At 39.8% G+C, this 20,870-nt stretch overlaps 1 protein-coding gene and 1 long non-coding RNA gene across 2 annotated transcripts; one reads left to right on the top strand and one right to left on the bottom strand.

The window, feature by feature from the left end:
* Window positions 1-656: 656 nt before the first annotated feature.
* LOC120566570 (E3 ubiquitin-protein ligase TRIM21-like) lies at window positions 657-5,993 on the bottom strand. Its single transcript, XM_039813090.1, has 2 exons — window positions 5,780-5,993; window positions 657-3,937 (listed from the first exon to the last, which is right to left on the bottom strand). Exon 2 carries the CDS (start codon window positions 3,933-3,935, stop codon window positions 2,289-2,291), a length of 1,647 nt encoding a protein of 548 aa, XP_039669024.1. The 5' UTR covers window positions 3,936-3,937; window positions 5,780-5,993; the 3' UTR covers window positions 657-2,288.
* A 6,936-nt stretch (window positions 5,994-12,929) lies between these two features.
* Window positions 12,930-13,525, top strand: LOC120566896. The gene is made up of 4 exons (XR_005640483.1): window positions 12,930-12,941; window positions 13,103-13,135; window positions 13,249-13,350; window positions 13,473-13,525. It is a non-coding gene; the product is annotated as an uncharacterized LOC120566896 (long non-coding RNA).
* Window positions 13,526-20,870: the final 7,345 nt, after the last annotated feature.

Below are 20,870 nucleotides of genomic sequence, written 5' to 3'. Positions count from 1 at the left end.
AAGCATTTAAATACAATCTGCAATAAATATGAGTCAGGTATGGCTATCTCATGCCTCCCGTCTGGTGCTGTCCCCGAGTTTTGACTTTTCAAAATAAAAACTTGCGTCTGGTCTGCTATGTTTTCGTACTTTGGTGTTTTGGATGTTTTTTAACTAAACAGTACGGCAATCATGCTAATGAATACAATAACTTTTTCAGCAGATGTCTTAGTTACAACACGATGGAGCTAGCAAAGCAGTTTTGTGTTTATATATGCAGGTGGGATTTATTAAGTTTGGGAAATCCCACGGTCTCTACAAAGCTATAGCTCAAATTGGCTGGCTGACTAAACAGGGAGTGACTAGAAACCCTGTCTGTTTTTGTATTTCAAGAGCCAATTGCTCCACATTATGAATACAGATTGATCACTTATTTGTTGGTACCCGTTGTTGTATAATCACAATATTAGAAGAAGAAGATTTATTTATTTATAATAGGACAATGCACATTAATGAACATTTCTGTAAATAACTTTTTCAGTGTTAGCCAGTCGGCTAATTTTCAACTGTAGTCCTAGTAGCATGCATGTCTTTATGGTGGGAAGCAACCGGAGGAAACCCACGCAAGCACGGGGAGAACATGCAAACTCCACACAGAAAGGCCCGGGACGAACTGGGTTCGAACCCAGAACCTTCTTGCTGTGAGGCAGAAGTGCTAACCACTGAGCCACCGTGCTGCCTCTACAAGCTACACTTGAGGAGGCCTACACTTCAGTGATGCGCCTTTCGGACCTCAAAGTTAACATTGGCAGTTCCTTGCAATTTAACAGAAAGGCAAAAACCAAAAATAATTAAAATGAAATAATCCAAAACATACGCCAGTGGGCTTAGGACACTGACATAGAAAACAAAATAAAACAATATAAATATACCTTCACAATAAACTCCAGTTGATTCTTAAATGTACAGTTTGACTTAGAAAACACTTACATTTCACAGAATACAGACTGAAAAATGGGCTTCACCAGGGAGCGCACAACTTCACACACTTGTCACACTTATGTCTTGCTAACACACAAATCCATCGACATCCATCCAAAGTCAATCTCATCTATAACATATCATCCAGTTAAAAGATGAACACAGGTATCATTTTAACCTTTTGTACATACATGTTTTTAACCAGTTATGCAATATTTACCTATTTATTTCACACAATGTACATTCTCCACTGTGTTGTTTCCCTGATCGGCCCGAAAAGAAAAGGAGGGTGACCAAGAGACACCGCGCAACTCTTGGCGTGTCACACGCCAAACCTAGTGGCAGGAATAACTAAAAAATATGTACCTTCTGCCAGCAAACAAACAAACTGTGATTGTCCGTAATTACATTTGTAGTCAAAGTGTACTTTAGATATTAAAAATTACATTTATGATATCTGATATTAAAATGATGACATCCTAGTCATTGATTTTTTTCTTTATTGCAATTTTTTCAATTAATATTTATTATTTTTCTTATGCCTGGCAGTAATACTGAAAGTTCAACTTTATTCTCGACATAATGAATGTTTTTGAAATTTTAAAACATAAACTAAAATCATCCTCGACTGAAATACAACTTGTGTGTAAACCAGCTTTTCTGTTCAGTATTTGCTGCTCAAGTCACTGCTTACTCAGACCTTGTGTTCAACAACCGCTTTATTTTAAAGTTTTTATTCTACAATCACATATTTACAGATTTCTTTGACTCATTAACCATCTTACAGAATTCATGAAACAAATAAAAAATGGCCAAAGTGACCACTAATTATCCAAAACAACTTTCACACAAGATCCATTAACTTTTTATAGCCGGTATAACGACGACACATCCTGTGTTCTGTAGACACTATGGGATGTAATAGGTCTTACTCTTAAATGAAGCTTCATGACACAATGAAATATTCAGCAATATGTTTTCTGTGGCTGCACATCAAATACAAATAAAAATAAATATGTATCTGATTACATAATCAACACATTAATTTGATGCATCATGACACACGTTATGTGGACAATATCTATTTAAACCCATAGACATTTATTATAACTTCCAGAAGAAATCAGTTTCTAAAGAACCCAAATATGTCAAGATGAAGTTTGATTTAATTTGCAAAGAATTGTTGCACATTATAATGATGATAATTAATGGAATAAAGTATAAATCAGTCACCACAGGAAACAGATTCTGTAGAAAATAAGATATATGAATATGTACATTTGTTCCCTTGATTGAAAATAAATCAATACCTGAAATGAGACCAGTGACTAGTTTATTCTGACAGGAGAGATGATCAGAGGGGCAGAGTTTCTACCATCATCATTCATATAGGGACTGAAGAATGGGAAGAGTTTCTCAGTGTAGGAAAAGCCAGTAAAGAAGTAGATAAGAGCTGCAGCATCTACGTCATAAAAGGAGACCAGACCCTCCTCAAAATCCACAAACACCCCCACTTTCTGAGGAGGACTCTTCAGAGAAAGACAGACTGAAGGGTCAGCAGCAGCTTCGTACTCATTTCCATTTCTCAACACTATAGTCCAGTAACCATTCTCCGGACTCAGTGTGATGTCTCCGTTCCTGCCGATCGACTCTCTGGCCACTCCTAAATCCCATTCAGTCTTTCCTTTAACTTGAACCTCAAAGTAAAATCTGCCTGAAGAGAAACTCTGTTTTCCTAAAACACAAACACACTTAGAGAATCTCTCTGGGTTGTCTGGGAGATTCTTCCTCACATCACCAAGATTCACTTGTTTCCCATCATCAGACAGGATAAGATCAGGATGTGCTGTATCAGGATCAAGAGTCACATCTATTTCATACTGCTGGACCCTCTTCAGTTCGGCTCCAAGTAGTGTCTTCATCTCTTTACTGAGTGTCTCCTCCAGCTGAACCACAGCTTTCACCACAGTCCCCTCATATGATGATGGACGGAGGCTGACCTCTGTCCAGTCATTGGTGGGTGGAGGTTGTTGGATGTTTAGGGACTGGACACTCTGGAGAAGATGGAGGTGGTCTTCAGAGTGTGAGAGCTGGTCCACCTCAGTGCTTCTCTTCCTCAGCTCAGAGATTTCCTGTTCCAGCTCTTTGATGAAAGCTTCGGCCTGTTTTTCTGTTGTTTTCTGCTTCTCTTTGATCGTGTTGATGAGCTCATTCAGGCCTCTCTCAACAGACTCCTTCAGAGAAGTGAAGACCTGAACACCTTCTGCTATCTCTCTGTCTGCATCTTCCTCACTGAGGTCGACTGAATGTTTGATCTCCTGAATCTTCTGTCGTTTCTTCTGGATCATCTGGTGAATTTCAGCCCCCATATTCCCCAGCTCTAGCTTCTTTATTTCATATTCTTCTTTCAGAGGAACAATGTCATGCATCTTGTGATCTGAATAAGGGCAGAGCATGCAGACACATGTCTGGTCGGTCTTACAGAACAGCTCCAGAGGTTTATCGTGCTTCGTACACATCCTGCCTTCCAGGTTCTCCACAGGGTCGATCAGCTGATGTCTTTTCAGGCCGGACGTGGTCAGATGAGGCTCCAGGTGAATCTCACAGTAGGAGACCAGACACACCAGGCAGGACTTCAGGGCCTTCAGTTTGGTTCCAGTGCAGACGTCACAGGGAACTTCTCCTGGTTTGGACACTTGTTGCTCTGAGCTGCTGCTGCTGGCTTTCTGTTGAGCTGACTGTCTGAACTGAGCAACCATCTCAGAGATAAAAGTGTTGACCCTTAAATCAGGTCTTATGGAATAACCCTCCTTACACATCGGACACAGGTACTGGTCATTAGTATTCCAGTGTTCAGTAATGCAGTTTTTGCAGAAGTTGTGACCACATGGTGTGGCGACAGGATCAGTAAACACATCCAGACAGATGGAGCACAGAAACTGATCTTCAGATGGCGGAATGCTCACAGCAGCCATATCTACACATAGTGTAAAAATAACATTTTATTGAAATTACACTTTTAATTAAAGCGGCAAGCAGTGGTGAATGGGCCATCGCACACTTCAGTCGGGGATACTGATGGAGTGCTGGTCAACGTGGCTTTACATTTCCAGGATAATCAGACACTGTCGCAAAGAGTTAGACATTATTTTGTGTGTGGCACTGAAAAAGACGTACTATATAAATTTGTACCACTTCCTGTAGCCACAATGTGGCTAATAGAGAACACTAATGAAATGTCATGTTGCTGTATACCATGTGTAGACAACTCCATGTAAATTTCATGTTAATCGATGATCTATGTCACATACAACTAACTTCCTGTTGTTTGTAGGTGGCTGTTTGGCTAGACCTAATATAAGCATGTAGATGTCTTCAGAAATTTAGGGCAGATTGGACACGTAACTTCAATTCATAACAGCTTCCTGTGTAATGGTGAATTATGGAAATTGCCTCATCCCAACCCTGGTGTGAGTTTAGGAGTGCTATGGATCCTGCTGGCCAAGCCCAACCTCAATCCCTGCAGAACTTTGCAATTTTCGGCAGTTCTGACGTGTTACAATTTTCAGAAGTTTATAAGCATCCCAAGTTCCTCAGAAATGTAAAAAAAAATCCCTAAAATAACAATGTCTTTTAGTGACAAGGGACTGTTCACGCCTCATTGTTTCTGTAAAATGAAACAAGTGTGGTGACTGTTATCTTCAGTAAATCATATGATGGTGTAGTTGTTAGGGTTGTGGGTTTTCGTTTATATTACCTTAAACACATTCTTGGTCCTTGGTCTAAAGATAAATGCAAATTGTTTCGTAACTAAGGGTTTGTAACTATGGGTTTGGTGAGTTGTTTGTTAATAATGAAAAGCTAAATATTGGTTTATTTAAATAATCTGTGTTTGCTAAAGACAAAATGCAGTGGGCCGACAATATATGGGCTAAGCCAAACTTGCGTATTTTTGTAATGATTAAACTGGAATGTGGCACAGAGAATGATGTTGTATATAACTTGTCAAAAAGGCAAAGATCTCTATGTGCTCAAGTGAGATCTGGTGTTTTACTGTTGAAACAGGACGCTATCTTAATGTAAAAGAGGAAAACCAGATCTGTCCCATGTGTTGTTTGAATCATATAGAAAATTGGTTCCCTTGTGTGAACAGCGTGACTTTTTGTTTAGTAAGATAAAAGCAGAGATTGATTTGGTAAATATGGATGATGCTCAAAGACTGAGATGGCTTTCTGTTATAATGAATTCTACACCTACATCTGCCCTATCGTGTTGGGCACTGTGGGTCCAGAATCCTTTTCCTGCCTCAGCACTCGGCCAGCCCTGACAGAAGTGTTTAAACGTGCACCAAGCTGTGCACAAACAAGCCCATTAAAGTGGGGCGCCAAGCTGAAGCGCTACTCTGATAAAACAGCACACAATATTTCCACATCCATGTGTAGATCAGTTTTTATTAAATAACAGCACTTCTAACATAGCTCTGCTTACTGAACATTTCTTCCAGCTGCTTCACATTAAAAGCCTTCCCCTGGTTCTGTGGTGGAAAGCTTTTATTGTGAAACAGCCAGAGGAAATGGAGAAAGTAGTGTGTAGGAGGCGATGAGTAACTAGTTCCTAAAGTCCTGAGAACTGACACAGAGAGACTGTTTAAAGCTGTTAAAGTGGGCTACTGTATAGTGGGCCTGCAGACAAACAGCCATAGTTATATTGTTACAAATTTCACAAGTAATTAAAAGAGTGGAGCATCCTTTGTGAGTAGATCTGAAGTTTAGTTTTAATCCTGGTTGCAGAAAGTGTAAATGTGATCAGCTGTACTCACCAGTGTTTGGCAGAGACTCTGCTGTGTTGTTGAGAAAGACCTGATGAAGTCAGTTTGAGTTTTCTTTCAGAGAGAAACAGAGTCTTGTCTCGACTGGAGCGTGGCCGACACTCTGACAAACTTCACTTTCATTTCTGGAGTGTGACGTTGAAGCTCTCCTCTTTCCAGTGTTGCTCCTCCTCTTACTGCAGCTCTGTTGTTTGTTTCCTCCCTCTCATGAAATACCAGGGTGTTGTCTGTTTGATATGGAGCAAAGGTCATGCGATAACTAACAATTTATTATGTGTGTTGAAATGTGCCTCAGCTTTATTTTAAGAGTTTAGTTTATAGTTCATTGGACACAAAGAGAGAGACGTCACACACATCTGCAAGGTTGCATCAAATCGTACAACAATTAGAATATGTATCATCAACAAGACAATCAGAATATCAAAAAATACAATATATACTTACACATTAATTATAGGTCTTTTCACACATTGGATATGTAACATTGGGGAGTTAAAAATATAATCAAAGATAAAGAGAGTTACTTCCTGTTTGCTCTCATGTTGTATGTAAAGTGTTTTGCTGGATTCATTCATTCATCCACACAGTTTACATGAATGAAGATTAAAAATAAAGTTTTTTTAAACATCTGCCTCTGTAGCAGCAATATAGTATTTTATATTGTAATAGTACAATGTAATGTGTAAAATAAGAATGTTTTAGATATGTTACTATAGTTCTGACCTGTTTCTGTTATTTAGTCTACCCCATTGATATTAGTTTGATTTGCTGTAGTATGTTGTATTAGACGTCATTAGTTTTAGCAGGTGTACCTAATAAACTGGCAACTGAGTTTATTATTTCACAAAAGAGGAATACAACATGTGAGTTAATTCTACTTCTACCAGTTCACCAGATTTATTTGATTCAGGGATTTTTCAGAAATTAACTTAACTTTGTTAAAATAAGACGATAATCCCTTGTTATGGCCACAGCAAACAAACACAATGTAAATGTGACTGTCAACATATCTAATAACACCAAACCCGAGGATAGTTACAGTAAATTAAGGTTTATTCACAAATTAACTAATACTGTTTAAACCAAAACTATGGGAGGTCTGACCAAAAAGAACAAAAGAAGGGAAGAAGCCTGTGCCAACCCATCAAGGGCCATCAGACCATACCTGCCAACACTCCTATTTTTTCTGGGTTTCTCCCGATTTTTAGCCCTATCTCCCGGACCTCTCCCGGAATTTGCATGGCCAAAACTCCTTTATAAATAATCGGACCAATATTTGTCTAATGTTGACCAGTTGCCCGATCTTGTCACCTCAACCTGGCAACCTTAACCCAGTTGCACAGTTGATCTCTGCGCAAGCTTCGCGGAAAATTCAGAGTCAGAGCCGAAAGCGAGCCGCTGAAAAATGGCAGGTGAAGGCGGTGTTCCCGCAAAGAAATCGAAATATAGCTGTAAATTTCAACAGTGTTGGGCGCAACAATTTACATGCATCTTACCTAGTCATATCGACAATCTTCACGCTTTTGTCACATTGATTTTAATGTAGCCCACGGCGATAAAAATGACATTACCCAGCACATTAAAACACACCCACCAGCTGTTCACGGGCCATAAGCACATCACCAATGCTCACTCCACTGACTTCTAGTGATGGTCAAATGAAGCTTTGCGAACCAGTGTCTTTACTTTCTGAGCTCACTAGATGGCGCTCTCTGTTCAACAAAGGGTTTGAAAACCCATTGAATTGCCATTCATTTAACCTTTTTCTTTGAACAGAGAGCGCCATCCAGTGAGCTCAGAAAGTAAAGACACTGGTTCGCGAAGCTTCATTTGACCATCACTACTGACTTCACCACCCTCTCCCACAGCAGATGATAGGTAAACAGGCAGAAGTAGCGGAGGTGGAACAGATAGGTCCAACTCCCCAGCAGCAACAAAGCAGCCAGAAACATTAATACCATCTTCATTCCTAACTTGAGGCATTGACATGGCACAGGTTGCAGAGAGACCCACTTCCTCAACTTTGGGAGACGTAACCCCGCCCCCAATAGCTGACAGCCCACCCTGCTCTAACAAAGCAGACCCCAGCTGATCCCTAATCACCTGTTTCTTGTGATGCTTACTGATAACAATATCAAACCTGTCCGCAATGAGTTCCAGATTCTCTTTAGTGCATGCATCCAACTTGCCCAACGTTGGGCCACCTAATCAAAACCACACACTAGCAATCTACACACCTGACTGTTTGACGAGCCCCCAAATATGTTACAGCCACAGCAAACAAACACTATTTAAATGTAACTCTCAACATATCTAATAACACCAAACCCGAGGATAGTTACAGTAAATTAAGGTTTATTCACAAATTAACTATTATTGATTAAACCAAAACTATTTTTATTTCTCTGTATATGTTTCTCTTTCTCTTTTGAATGTATGTTGTATGTCATGTCTGTGTCTTCTGAATGGACCGTGAGTCTGGAAATAAAAGTTGATGATGATGATGATGATGATGATGATGATGATGATGATGATGATGGAGTCTGGAGGTCTGGCCAAGAAGAACAAAAGAAGTGAAGAAGCCTGAGCCAACCCATCAAGGACCGTGGCCAGAACCCCCAACTAAAGAGTAGACTAACTAATAGAAACTAAAAAAAACTAGACTACCAGACCTCCATCCTCAAAGCAATGAAACACAAAAAAAGATAACAAAAAACAACAGAAGACAACAGTGATCAGAGCTGCTTCAGTCTCAGAGAGAGATTTCTGTCTCCCAGCCTCTCTTATATCCATGGGCGGGGCCACCCTCAATCAGTGTTGTAATGTAACGGAGTACAAATACTTTGTTACTGTACTTAAGTAGAAATTTCATGTATCTGTACTTTACTTCGCTATTTCAATTTATGTCAACTTTCACTTTTACTCCACTACATTTCCTAGATAAAATGTATACTTTTACTCCGTTATATTTCCACTAAGCATCTTTGTTACTCGTTACTAAAAAATAAAATTAGAAGAAATGTGTGCGACTGCAATAAGGGAGGTTTGGCGAATCACTGCTCCTAGATTGCATTACGCACGCTCCGCACGCCGCGCGCTCTATTTCAGCGCTTGTTTGTTGCTAAAGGAGGAGAAGGACGCACAACTGAAACCACCATGGAAGCATGAGCCCCTACTGGAGGACCTCCCGTTATCGTAGACGACCAGGCTCGACACAAGCAATGGCCCGATGGCCCGGGGCCAGTAAAAACGTATGTCGGGCTGGTTGCAGCCACAGTCACTGGTGTGTGCGTTACTTCACGCAGCACAGGTACTGACTGGAAACGTTACCGAGGATTATTTACCGCCGATGGCGCAGATGAACTAACGCTACACTCGTTACTGTAAGTAGGTAGCCTACAATAAAACCTCCATAATTAAAGAGTCAATACTTATCAATAATCCACCTACCTGTTGTACAGGCAGAAACACGTAGAAACCATATCTCAGTCTGCGCTGTCCACTCTCGTCCACCGCGCTGTGCAAACACAGCTCTACTCTGCAAACAGCGACTTTACAAACGAGCTAAAATGAAAGATGTCAGTTTGTAGTCTAACGGTTTGTCTTAATTTGCAACCAATCTTGAACTTTGGACAAACTCTTGTAAACGTAGCTGCTGTCTAAACGAGCCATCCTCTCCGCTGGAGCGGTAAACCTATGGATGTATTTTAAGACCAAAAAAAAATACATGTGGCTACTTAATACCCCACTAACACAGAACGTTTAGGGAACGTTGGGGAACGTTAGTTTTTGGTTCTCTAAAGGTTAGTTCGAACCAAACCAAAAACTAACGTTTAGGGAACGTTCCCTCATGGTTATAACGTTCCCTAAACGTTAGGGGAACCAACCAACGGGAACGTTCTCCTGTGGTTGCACTGTTACCTCCACACAACGTTCCCGTTTGGTTGTTTTTGGTTGTTTTTGGTTGTTCTGAGTGCGGTTTTGAAATGTTTATTTAAACCAGCTCCATTTACGTTTTTGAAGTAGCATATAAAAGGTTTGCAGTCACTTGATTTAGATTCACTCAAAAATTATTGGTCTTATAAAATCTAAGTAAGATAAACAACATAGCAAGATAATATATTTACTTTTAGGCTGAAATCAATTTTGCTAAAAACTATACTTTTGTGCTTGATTTCGTTGTTTTAACTGTATTAGGTGAAAATACTTAAAACAAGAATCTATCGATTTTCACAACTAAGACAATTCACTTCTTCCATTTCACTTCTAACAAGTGGCTCAATCAGTGTTTAAGTCCAACCGTTACACCCCCGCCAGTAGGGGCAGACCGTGCCCTCTGGTTCTCAGGTGACCGATTCAAGTCCTGTCCTCCGGACTTCCGTTTTGCGTTTGATACGCTACACCAACGGACAAAGAAAGAAGATTTTATTTGCTTCCAAACGATCTCACGAAAAAGTAAGTGAAATACGTTACAGTTTCATGATGTTATGGTTGTAATGCAAAGGTTTGGGGTCTAACCGTAAGCCCTTTCCCTCGTAGTGCTTTGTTATATTCCGTTTTAATCAGGTTGACCAAAAAAGGTTCAACAACTCACTTCAGCATTTGTTTTTTCCCCCACGTCCCATCTTGCCAGTCAAGCAGCGACTTGTTCAAAATTTTTATTTTTGGTAAACTATTTGTGCACAAACAATGTTCTCAATGCTCGAGTTCATGTGTAAATCCCCTGGTGAGACTTCGTGCAAAGTTTCATGTTGTGTCGAGCCTTCTTAGTGTTTTACATATAGTGATTTTGATGCGATAAAAGTAGCCTCTAGTTCTCCCATTCAAAAGGCCGTTTGACCAGAAAACGACAATACGATCAATCTTAAAAGTGGCGTTTCCGTCCTAATTATGCTTTTAAACGAAGTTTGACTCTGGTACATTCACAAAAAGATCCTAGGTTGCATTGTGGCGAGAGTTACGCTTTAAATGGATTGCATATATATTGCGCTTTGTTTGCTGCTGTGCACGACATGTATGCTTTGCCGCATTGTATGTTTTGTGTCATCGTGTTAACCTGCTTGCGTTGTTGTTACAAATAAGACATACCAGTTCTTTCAATTAGTTTTAGTGTACAGTACATACTTGATAGCCAATACAATCAGTCATTTTAGGCAAGTCACTCGGCGGCCACCTTGCAACGTACTTTGGGCAGTTATCGGCAAGCTATTTTCCTATTTAAGTGAATAGGGAAGCATACAGGAATAGAGGGAATATGTTTAGGCTACACAGCTGCCATACTGGCTTTACAAACTAACCCCATGCATTTCTATGGATGCTGTGTCTCCCCATTAGAAAGTCTCTGGGCTACAATGCAAAAGTCCTGAGAAATACCGTCACATACAGTGTTTATGTTGTAATGTTTATGTTTACACTGTACAGTGCCTTGCGAAAGTATTGGCCCCTTGAACGTTTCGACCTTTTGCCACATTTCAGGCCTCAAACATAAAGATATAAAACTGTAATTTTTTGTGAAGAATCAACAACAAGTGGGTCCCAATTGAAAGTGGAACGAAATTCATTGGCTATTTCAAACTTTTTAACAAATAAAAACTGAAAAAGTGGGCGTGCAAAATTATTCAGCCCCTTTACTTTCAGTGCAGCAAACTCTCTCAGAAGTTCAGTGAGGATCTCTGAATGATCCAATGTTGACCTAAAATGACTAATGATGATAAATAGAATCCAGCTGTGTGTAATCAAGTCTCCGTATAAATGCACCTGCTCTGTGATAGTCTCAGAGGTCCGTGTAAAGCACAGAGAGCATCATGAAGAACAAGGGAACACACCAGGCAGGTCCGAGATACTGTTGTGGGGAAGTTGAAAGCCGGTTTGGATACAAAAAGATTTCCCAAGCTTTAAACATCCCAAGGAGCACTGTGCAAGCGATAATATTGAAATGGAAGGAGTATCAGACCACTACAAATCTACGAAGACCCGGCATCCCTCTAAACTTTCAGCTCATACAATGAGAAGACTGATCAGAGATGCAGCCAAGAGGCCCATGATCACTCTGGATGAACTGCAGAGATCTACAGCTGAGGTGGGAGACTCTGTCCATAGGACAACAATCAGTCGTATACTGCACAAATCTGGCCTTTATGGAAGAGTGGCAGAAGAAAGCCATTTCTTAAAGAGATCCATAAAAAGTGTCGTTTAAAGTTTGCAAAAGCCACCTGGGAGACACACCAAACATGTGGAAGAAGGTGCTGTGGTCAGATGAAACCAAAATCGAACTTTTTGGCAACAATGCAAAACGTTATGTTTGACGTAAAAGCAACACAGCTCATCACCCTGAACACACCATCCCCACTGTCAAACATGGTGGTGGAAGCATCATGGTTTGGGCCTGCTTTTCTTCAGCAGGGACAGGGAAGATGGTTAAAATTGATGGGAAGATGGATGGAGCCAAATACAGGACCATTCTGGAAGAAAACCTGATGGAGTCTGCAAAAGACCTGAGACTTGGGCCGGAGATTTGTCTTCCAACAAGACAATGATCAAAACATAAAAGCAAAATCTACAATGGAATTGTTCACAAATAAACATATCCAGGTGTTAGAATGGCCAAGTCAAAGTCCAGACCTGAATCCAATCGAGAATCTGTGGAAAGAACAATAAAACTGCTGTTCACAAACGCTCTCCATCCAACCTCACTGAGCTCGAGCTGTTTTGCAAGGAGGAATGGGCAAAAATGTCAGCTCTCGATGTGCAAAACTGATAGAGACATACCCCAAGCGACTTACAGCTGTAATCGCAGCAAAGGTCGCTACAAAGTATTAACTTAAGGGGGCTGATTAATTTTGCAGCCCAATATTTCAGTTTTTATTTGTTTAAAAGGTTTGAAATATCCAATAAATTTCGTTCCACTTCATGATTGTGTCCCACTTGTTGTTGATTCTTCACAAAAAAATACAGTTTTATATCTTTATGTTTGAGGCCTGAAATGTGGCAAAAGGTCGAAAAGTTCAAGGGGGCTGAATACTTCGCAAGGCACTGTATACATTCAAATATTATTTTTGCAATCAGTACAAATTGTATGGTCTTTTATTTCAGATGACTCCAGTCCACAAGCAAGAAAGCGTTCCAGGACGGAGCGGTGTGTGAAGCCCTGTCTGTAAGTTAACATTTATACATATATATAATAATAATATAATAATAATAAATACATGCATTTAAGAAACCAGAGTCCTATTCCTACCATGGAACTACTGACCCTCAACCTGGTGCTTATCATGTGACTGTTCTGATGGGTTTGTCTCTTCCTGCCTTTTTCAGGTCAGTAGACATCACTGCCACCACCACCTGCATGTAATTTTTTTTTTTTTGCAATTGTCTAATGTAACATTGTAGTTATGCAATGGCATTTGCAAGAAACCTACCATAAATGAATTGACCAATATTCATATCTACTTTCTTTTTAGATGAGTCAACACCACACAGGAAACCAGCCGGTCACCCAGAGCTGGATGGGTGTATTCTAACGCAAGCTCGGCCTGCCACTTCATCTTGGGACCCAGTTGAAGGTACAGTGGCTTTTGCATAACTTAAATTATAACAGAACAGAGAACTTCTCTTACAAAATGAGATTGTACAAGCTCTCCACTTTGTTCCACGTGTATAATTTGTGTTTCTATATGTTTTACAGCAACTTTTCCTGACAAGCCCGGAGGTTCGACCGGAGGTACTGCCATGCGTCGCGATACGCCGGCGCGGTCGACGCAATGATGTTCTAAAACTGTATATCCTGCGGGGCAGAAAGAGAAAGAAGGCCTTCCAGGACCTGACTATCTGCAGGGTTATAACAGGCAGGTGTTATTTTATTGTTCACATCAGTATTATGCTTAGCTTGGCTAATAAGAGGTTTTAATTTGACTTGTAACGTTGCTTCATTTTGACTTCTACTCTAGCGGTCTCCCAGAAAAACTTCCCCGCGCTGACTGCAGCAGACGTGGAGGACTTGATTGGAAGTTTGCCCCACACAGACGGTAAATTGAAATTCTTCTGTGATGTTAATAATAATCATAATAATCAAAAACTATCAATATTTGTGATAAGAATAAAAACAGGGTTGTTAGTCAGGCAATTTGTCTTGCTTTTGTTAATGTGTTTATTCTTAGTATGACATATCAAACTTTTGTTTCTTTCTTTTTAGGTCAGCTGAGAAGGACTGAGCCTTCAAAACCATGGAGCTCTATTATTTTTTTTTTTTTTGCGGAAGCAAGAGCTGTTGGCCATCTTCTACACTGCTGCCATCCTCCTGCCTCCTCCCCTCTGGCACGCGATACAGATCCCTGCACACAAAAACAACCAGACACAAGAACAGCTTCTTTCCCTCTGCCATCACTCTCCTGAACTGCTGATAAGTGGGCTCATCCCCACTTTGGCCATTCACCTACACATTACATACTTTATCATTCCAATATGCATTTTGCACAATACATTTGCACTATTACTTTGCACTCTACATCCTTATCTATTTTGTATTTTTGTATTATTCTTTGTATATTGTTAATTAAAGTTTTAAATCCAATCAAGTGTGCCTGTTCATTCATTCCTGCTAATATATAATAATTCATTCCTGCTCATGCAGACGGTTTAAAGTAATAATAATATTAGTATCATTGTTATTAAAGTTTGTTAAAGGTTAGGGGAATGTAAAAAAGAACGTTAGGGGAACGTTCCCTGAAGGTTGCAACGTTAGGGGAACGTTCCATAAAGGTTACAACGTTAGGGGAAGGTTCTCTAAAGGTTGCAACCTTCAGGAAACGTTAGGGAAACGTTCCCTGAAGGTTGCAACGTTAGGGGAACGTTCCATAAAGGTTACAACGTTAGGGGAAGGTTCTCTAAAGGTTGCAACGTTCTGGGAACGTTCTGACAACGTTCGGAGAACGTTCGATGTAACCAAAAACGAACGTTCCCAGAATGTTCAACCAACTTTCCATAATAACGAAAACACAACCAAAACACAACCAAACCTAACCTTCAGGGAACGTTCGCGCAACCAAAAACGAACGTTCCCAGAACGTTCTGGGAACCAAAAATTGTTAGCTGGGTATGCACGTGAATGACGCGTTCTTCATTCTTGACGATGTTGCCGGTTGTATTATTTAGCAACAGAATTGTCTTATTTCAAATTAGGCATACAGGACTAATCTGAGATCATTTTCTAGTTAAGTAGCCTATCTAGTTATCATTATGTATTTTCCACGTTTTTAGGGGTTTGCTTACTAATGTAAAAAATATAGCATTAATTTCGTAAGAAAGTGAAATATCAAATAAGATGATGCCTATTAGGTATAATTTTATTTTCTTTATTTGAAAGTCCGGCCCCTGGAGTGTCTGCTTAAAAACATTCTGGCCCTTGGAAAAATGTAGTTGATGACCCCTGGTTTAGCTTTGCTGCTAATGGCACAACATCCAGTGGCAGTGGCTAGCTGGGTTAGAACCATTTTCTAAAGCATAGGTGCGGCGTATATTTTCCTGCTTTTTGTCCTTTTCCAATCACACCTATGATATTTCTTTCAGGGCCAGTAAAAATGTAGAAGGGGCCAGCAAAACTCTGATCTTTTTCTCTGATTTTTTTTTATGTTGAGCCCTGCGACCACCCCGACGATAGTGGTGAACTCGGTGAACAGGGTAGTGGTGAAGATAACGTCATACACCCGTGTTACAAGAAATGTTTCTGTACATTGATATCAGCTCTAAAAATATGCTGTTTGTTCTTTGAACTTAAGATAATTGTGCCTGAAAAGTCCTAGAAAAGAATGTGATTTTGATTTGATGAGTGAGATTAAGAAGATATGGGAACCCTGAATATGCTTTATGCTTTACTATAAGAAAGCCAGAATAAAAGTTCTAACTGCTTGCTTTAAAAAAACAACAACTTTTACTTCAAATACTTAAGTACATTAAATATCAGAAAATTACTTTTGATACTTAAGTACAGTATATATCAGATAAGTCTTTTTTTAGTACAATACTTGTACTTTTACTCAAGTATTGCTTTCTAGTACTTTATACAACACTGCCCTCAATCAGATATCAAGAACACCTGAGATGAAAAGAGGAAGAAAGAGAGCAAGGCGGGGAGCGCGTAACACCCCTCATTGATATTAGTTTGATTTACTGTAGTATGTTGTATTAGATGTCATTAGTTTTAGCAGGTGTACCTAAACTGGCAACTGAGTTTATTTCTCAAAAGAGGAACACAACAGTTAATTCTACTTCTACCAGTTCACCAGATTTCTTTGTTTCAGTGATTTTTTTGTCCCAGGAATAAACTTCTGTGTTAAAACAAGATGGGAATCAAGAAAATTAGACTTCCAGAAAGTTCTTGAAACAAGCAGTTGCATTTTTAGATCTAAAAAAATGGTGGGGCACAATTTCAAAATATGGGCTACATACCAGTAAAACTAGAATACTCTGTATCTCACTCTGTTAACATGTCAACAAACTGCATGGCTCCACAAAACATTGTAATGTATACACATGTGCGATGAGGATACCAGCGGCAGTTGTTTAGCCGTCAATAGGTGACTGCAAGCCCAGCTACAGGCCCCGCCAGATCACGGTGTTTTTAGGGGCCATGGTAGTAACGTTAGAGTTTAGCCAGAAAAAGTTAACGTCATGTGGCCATGCATACAGATTCAATCTATGACAACAACCGAGCATGTACAAACTTGTCACCATCTAACACAGCTAATATCAATCGATCCAGCACAACATCATCAACATACGGACCAGCAACACAGAGACAGGGTAATAAAATGTGTTTTCACTCACCAAAGCTGAGGGCTCTCTAAGAGAAAGGCCACGCGGCGGTTCTTCGTCTGGGCAAACTTGACTTATTTTGTAAGCTAACCTCTCCACGTTAAACAGCGGTTACTTTACGAGCAGTTTGAGTAATGACGATATCCAGAGGCTGGTGGGCACCACACATAATTACCACACTCTTCAATTGGTGTTCTTTACGCCTAAACCTTACCCTAAACAAAGCCAATGGTTCTCAGTAATTGTTCGATTGGGTCCGCTGATTAAGAAAGAGGTGATTCTTAGTCTTGGATCTTTTTTGATGTAGATATAGAAGATAAAGAAATAATTATTATTATATTATTATTAATTCCAGTTTCTCATCCAAAGGGTTCAAACCTGTGCTTGAGTATAAAATCCACTTCGATCATTTGTCCGAGTTACCTAGCGACGATAACACAATCTCTCCTCTTCACTCTTCTTGCCGACTGTTGGCACCACGCCAGACAGCCAATCATATCTGAGAAATGAAATGACACTGTGGTGGGGCTAGGGACCGTCACTGGCCATCAAATTCATGTGATCTACATTAAACACACTAAACACTCTGAGCATGCGTATTAATCATTCCCCACGTACAATGCACATTGCATTGTGTGAGAGGGGCTAGCCCCACTCTGACATATTCAGGCTGCCGTAGTCTACCGCGAACATGGGAGAACGCAGTCTGAAGCAGCAAGGCAGGGGCAGAATGTGAAATAAAAACATTTTTTTTGCATTTCTTTCTGTTGACAAGAGGCTGTGCCCCACCTGCCCCTTATGACCAGTCGCCACTGGAAACAAGTAGATTTTCTCTTTATAAACTGGTGAAGATGGAGGAGATGGTGTCTCCTCCTGAAGGAAAACATATGTGAGGTTGTTGGTTGTGTCCTCATCCATCATGAGTGATTATTATGTACATGATCGACAGTGTGTTCACTCTTGTGTATTAGGAGTGTTTAGTGCTCAGCGTGGCAGCAGTACAGTAACTTTGTCTCATCATTCCTTTGTGTTGTGATCCATCTAGTGGTCGTTCTGTGTCACAACACCAGTTAGTGGTCTACATGGAGGCATTGTTGCTGCTGCAGTGTGGCAGTGGAGACGTGCTTAGAGATGAGGAAGATGGGGCAGCTCTAAAGGACAGAATATCATGATTCGTTAAACAACATAAAAATAACAGGTCAGCGAAAAAATAAATGAGATTGACGATAAAAAGATAAAATGACGGCATCACATAAAAGCAAGTCTATAAAAGTGTGTTTTAAGAAGTGATTTAAAAGAAGTCACTGATTCAGCAAGCCTTGTCTCCTTGGGCAGTTCGTTCCAAAGCCAAGGCGCCCTGACCAAGAAGGCACGATCATATAGTCAGAGTCCAGGCCCTGACGAGCCTTAAAAGTGATCAGGAAAATTTTAAAATCAATTCTAAAACAGACAGGAGCCAGTGAAGAGAAGCTAAAATAGGAGTAATGTGATGTTGTAGAACCATTTGTATCATATTTGCTACGCAAGTTTGTGAAACCTCTATCTCATCAAGTAGATCAGTAATTTCCTTAAACACCTGTTGTATATAATCCGATACATGTATTCTGCCCTCTAGTGGATTATCATTCCACTACAAGCAGTGGAAGGGATTTTTTTTTACCTTTTCAAAATGGCTGCCGTCATTAAATCCTCCACACACTTTTGGCAGGGAACAAGTTGCTAATTTTCATATAGTTATATTATTACTCATTTTTTAAAATAAATATCTTCTTTATTGAAACAATGCATAATTACTTAAAAATGCATTATTTATATTACAGTTAAATCGTGTTAGAAATGTGTGTATCAAATTTGATACTGCAGGTATTTAGGTTCTTTATCCCTGAACTTTCAAGTCACATTTTTGTAATGTAATCTACATCATGCCTACCACTATACAAACACACACTATTTTGATGATTTAATTAATGTAATTAATGACTAAAATTCCATCTTAAAATACATTTTGGGTATTTTCAAAATAACAATAACATAATCGCTCTTCTATGTCCACCAATTTGTGTATTTTTAGATGTCAAAAAGACTAGAAGAAGAATTAGTGTATTGAAAATGTCATCAGCATGATGGTAGATGGCAATTCAATTGTAATGGAGCATTAGGGGAAGATGATGATGAGGAGGAGGAATGGACTCCTAAGTCTATGCATGATAATGGAAGTTCAGATAGCAGTGATGAGGAAGACTATCAAGATGAAAGTGTAGCCCATACAAGCATGGAAGTTGAGGTCCCAAAAACAACAAATTTTTGTACTTAAAATGAACATTGTTGTGAGCAAAACGTTGCCCAAAATGCCCAATGTATCAAACATGATACAAAAAATATATCATAAACAAATACATATGGCAAAATCTTTTTGGGGGATTTTGTAAGAAGGTTTAATAAACATCTAAATTCCAAAAAAATAGAATTTTCTGGTTATTTTTTCATGTGTCAGGCTTTACAGGAGAAGCCTGGCTGCTGAGTTCTGGACCAATTCAATTCAATTTTATTTATAGTATCAAATCATAACAGAGCTATCTCGAGACACTTTACAGATAGAGTAGGTCTAGACCACACACTATAAATTCCAAAACCCCAACAATTACAGTAATTCCCTCAACAGCAAGCGTTAGCAGTGGCTGTTGCGACAGTGGCGAGGAAGAACTCCCTTTTAGGAAGAAACCTCGGCAGACCCAGACTCTTGATAGGCGGTGTCTGACGGGCCGGTTGGGGGTGTGATGAATAGTGGCAAATAATAGTCACATTAAAGATAATGGAACAGTGACTTTGAAGGTAGTCGTGGAATTTCATGTCATAGCAGGGCACATTATGTCATACTGAGTAGTGCAGTCTCCAATACCGGATCCTGACTACCCTGTGCGTATGAACATCACAGCAGGGCGTTGCGGGATGTAACGTGGCACTGCAGAGCATGGGTGGATGCGGCGGATGCAGCAGGACGCAAAGCTCTGCGAAGAAAAAACATAAGGACTTCGGAGATTAAACTCCCCAGAGATAGGTTAGTAACAAGCATTTCTGGAATTACAGTAATCTAGCCTGGAAGTAACAAATGCATGGACTAGTTTTTCAGCATCATTTTGAGATAGGATGTTCCTAATTTTGGCAATGTTACGAAGATGGAAAAAGACTGTTCTTGAGGTTTGTTTTAAGTGGGCATTGAAGGATATATCCTGATCAAAAATAACTCCTAGATTTTTGACTGCGGTGGTGGGAGCCAGGGCAATACCATCCAGAGTAGCTATGTCTGTAGATAATGACGTTCAGAGGTGCTTGGGTCCCATCACAATAACTTCAGTTTTGTTTGAGTTTAACATCAGGAAATTGTAGGTCATCCAGGATTTTATATCTTTAATGCACGCTTGAAGTTTAGCTAACTGACCACTTTCGTCTGGCTTAATTGACAGATATAATTGGGTGTCGTCTACGTAACCGTGAAAGTTAATTGAGTTTTTCCTAATAATACTGCCTAGAGGAAGCATATATAAGGAGAATAGAATTGGTCCAAGCACTGAGCCTTGAGGAACGCCATGGCTAACTTTAGCGTACTTGGAGGGTTTATTGTTAATGTTAACAAATTGGGATCGCTCAGAGAAATAGGACTTAAACCAGCTTAGTGCGATTCCTTTAATGCCAACTAAGTATTCCAATCTCTGTAACAGGATGGTATGGTCAATAGTGTCGAATGCAGCACTAAGATCTAATAAAACAAGTATGGAGACAAGTCCTTTGTCAAGAGCAGTTAGAAGGTCGTTAGTAATTTTCACCAGTGCTGTTTCTGTGCTATGATGCATTCTAAATCATGACTGAAAGTCTTCAAATAGACTATTCCTATGTAGAATGTCACATAATTGGTTAATGACTACCTTCTCAAGGATTTTGGAGAGAAAGGGAAGGTTAGATATAGGTCTATAGTTGGCTAAGACTTCAGGATCAAGGGTAGGTTTTTTCAGAATAGGTTTTATCACAGCTATTTTAAATGACTGCGGTACATGACCTGTTAAGAAAGACAAATTGATTGTGTCTAGTATTGTGGTGTTGACCACGGGTAGTGCTTCTTTAGGTAGCCTCGTTGGAATGGGGTCTAAGAGACAGGTAGTTGGCTTGGCTGAAGAGACCTTTAACATTAATTGTTGAAGGTCTATAGGATAAAAGCAGCTTAAGTATGTATCAGGTCTTATCGTTCTCTCCAGTCCTCCTGCACCCAGTGGTGAGC

Source organism: Perca fluviatilis, chromosome 1, assembly GCF_010015445.1.
Source record: "Perca fluviatilis chromosome 1, GENO_Pfluv_1.0, whole genome shotgun sequence".
In the NCBI taxonomy this organism is placed as follows: domain Eukaryota; kingdom Metazoa; phylum Chordata; class Actinopteri; order Perciformes; family Percidae; genus Perca; species Perca fluviatilis.
The sequence above is the reverse complement of the archived record's forward strand: the minus strand, read 5'-3'. Positions and strand labels throughout refer to the sequence as shown.

What these genes read in the sequence shown, in the direction of transcription:
- LOC120566570 (XM_039813090.1), bottom strand. Translation starts at nt 3,935, where the DNA reads ATGGCTGCTGTGAGCATTCCGCCATCTGAAGATCAGTTTCTGTGCTCC.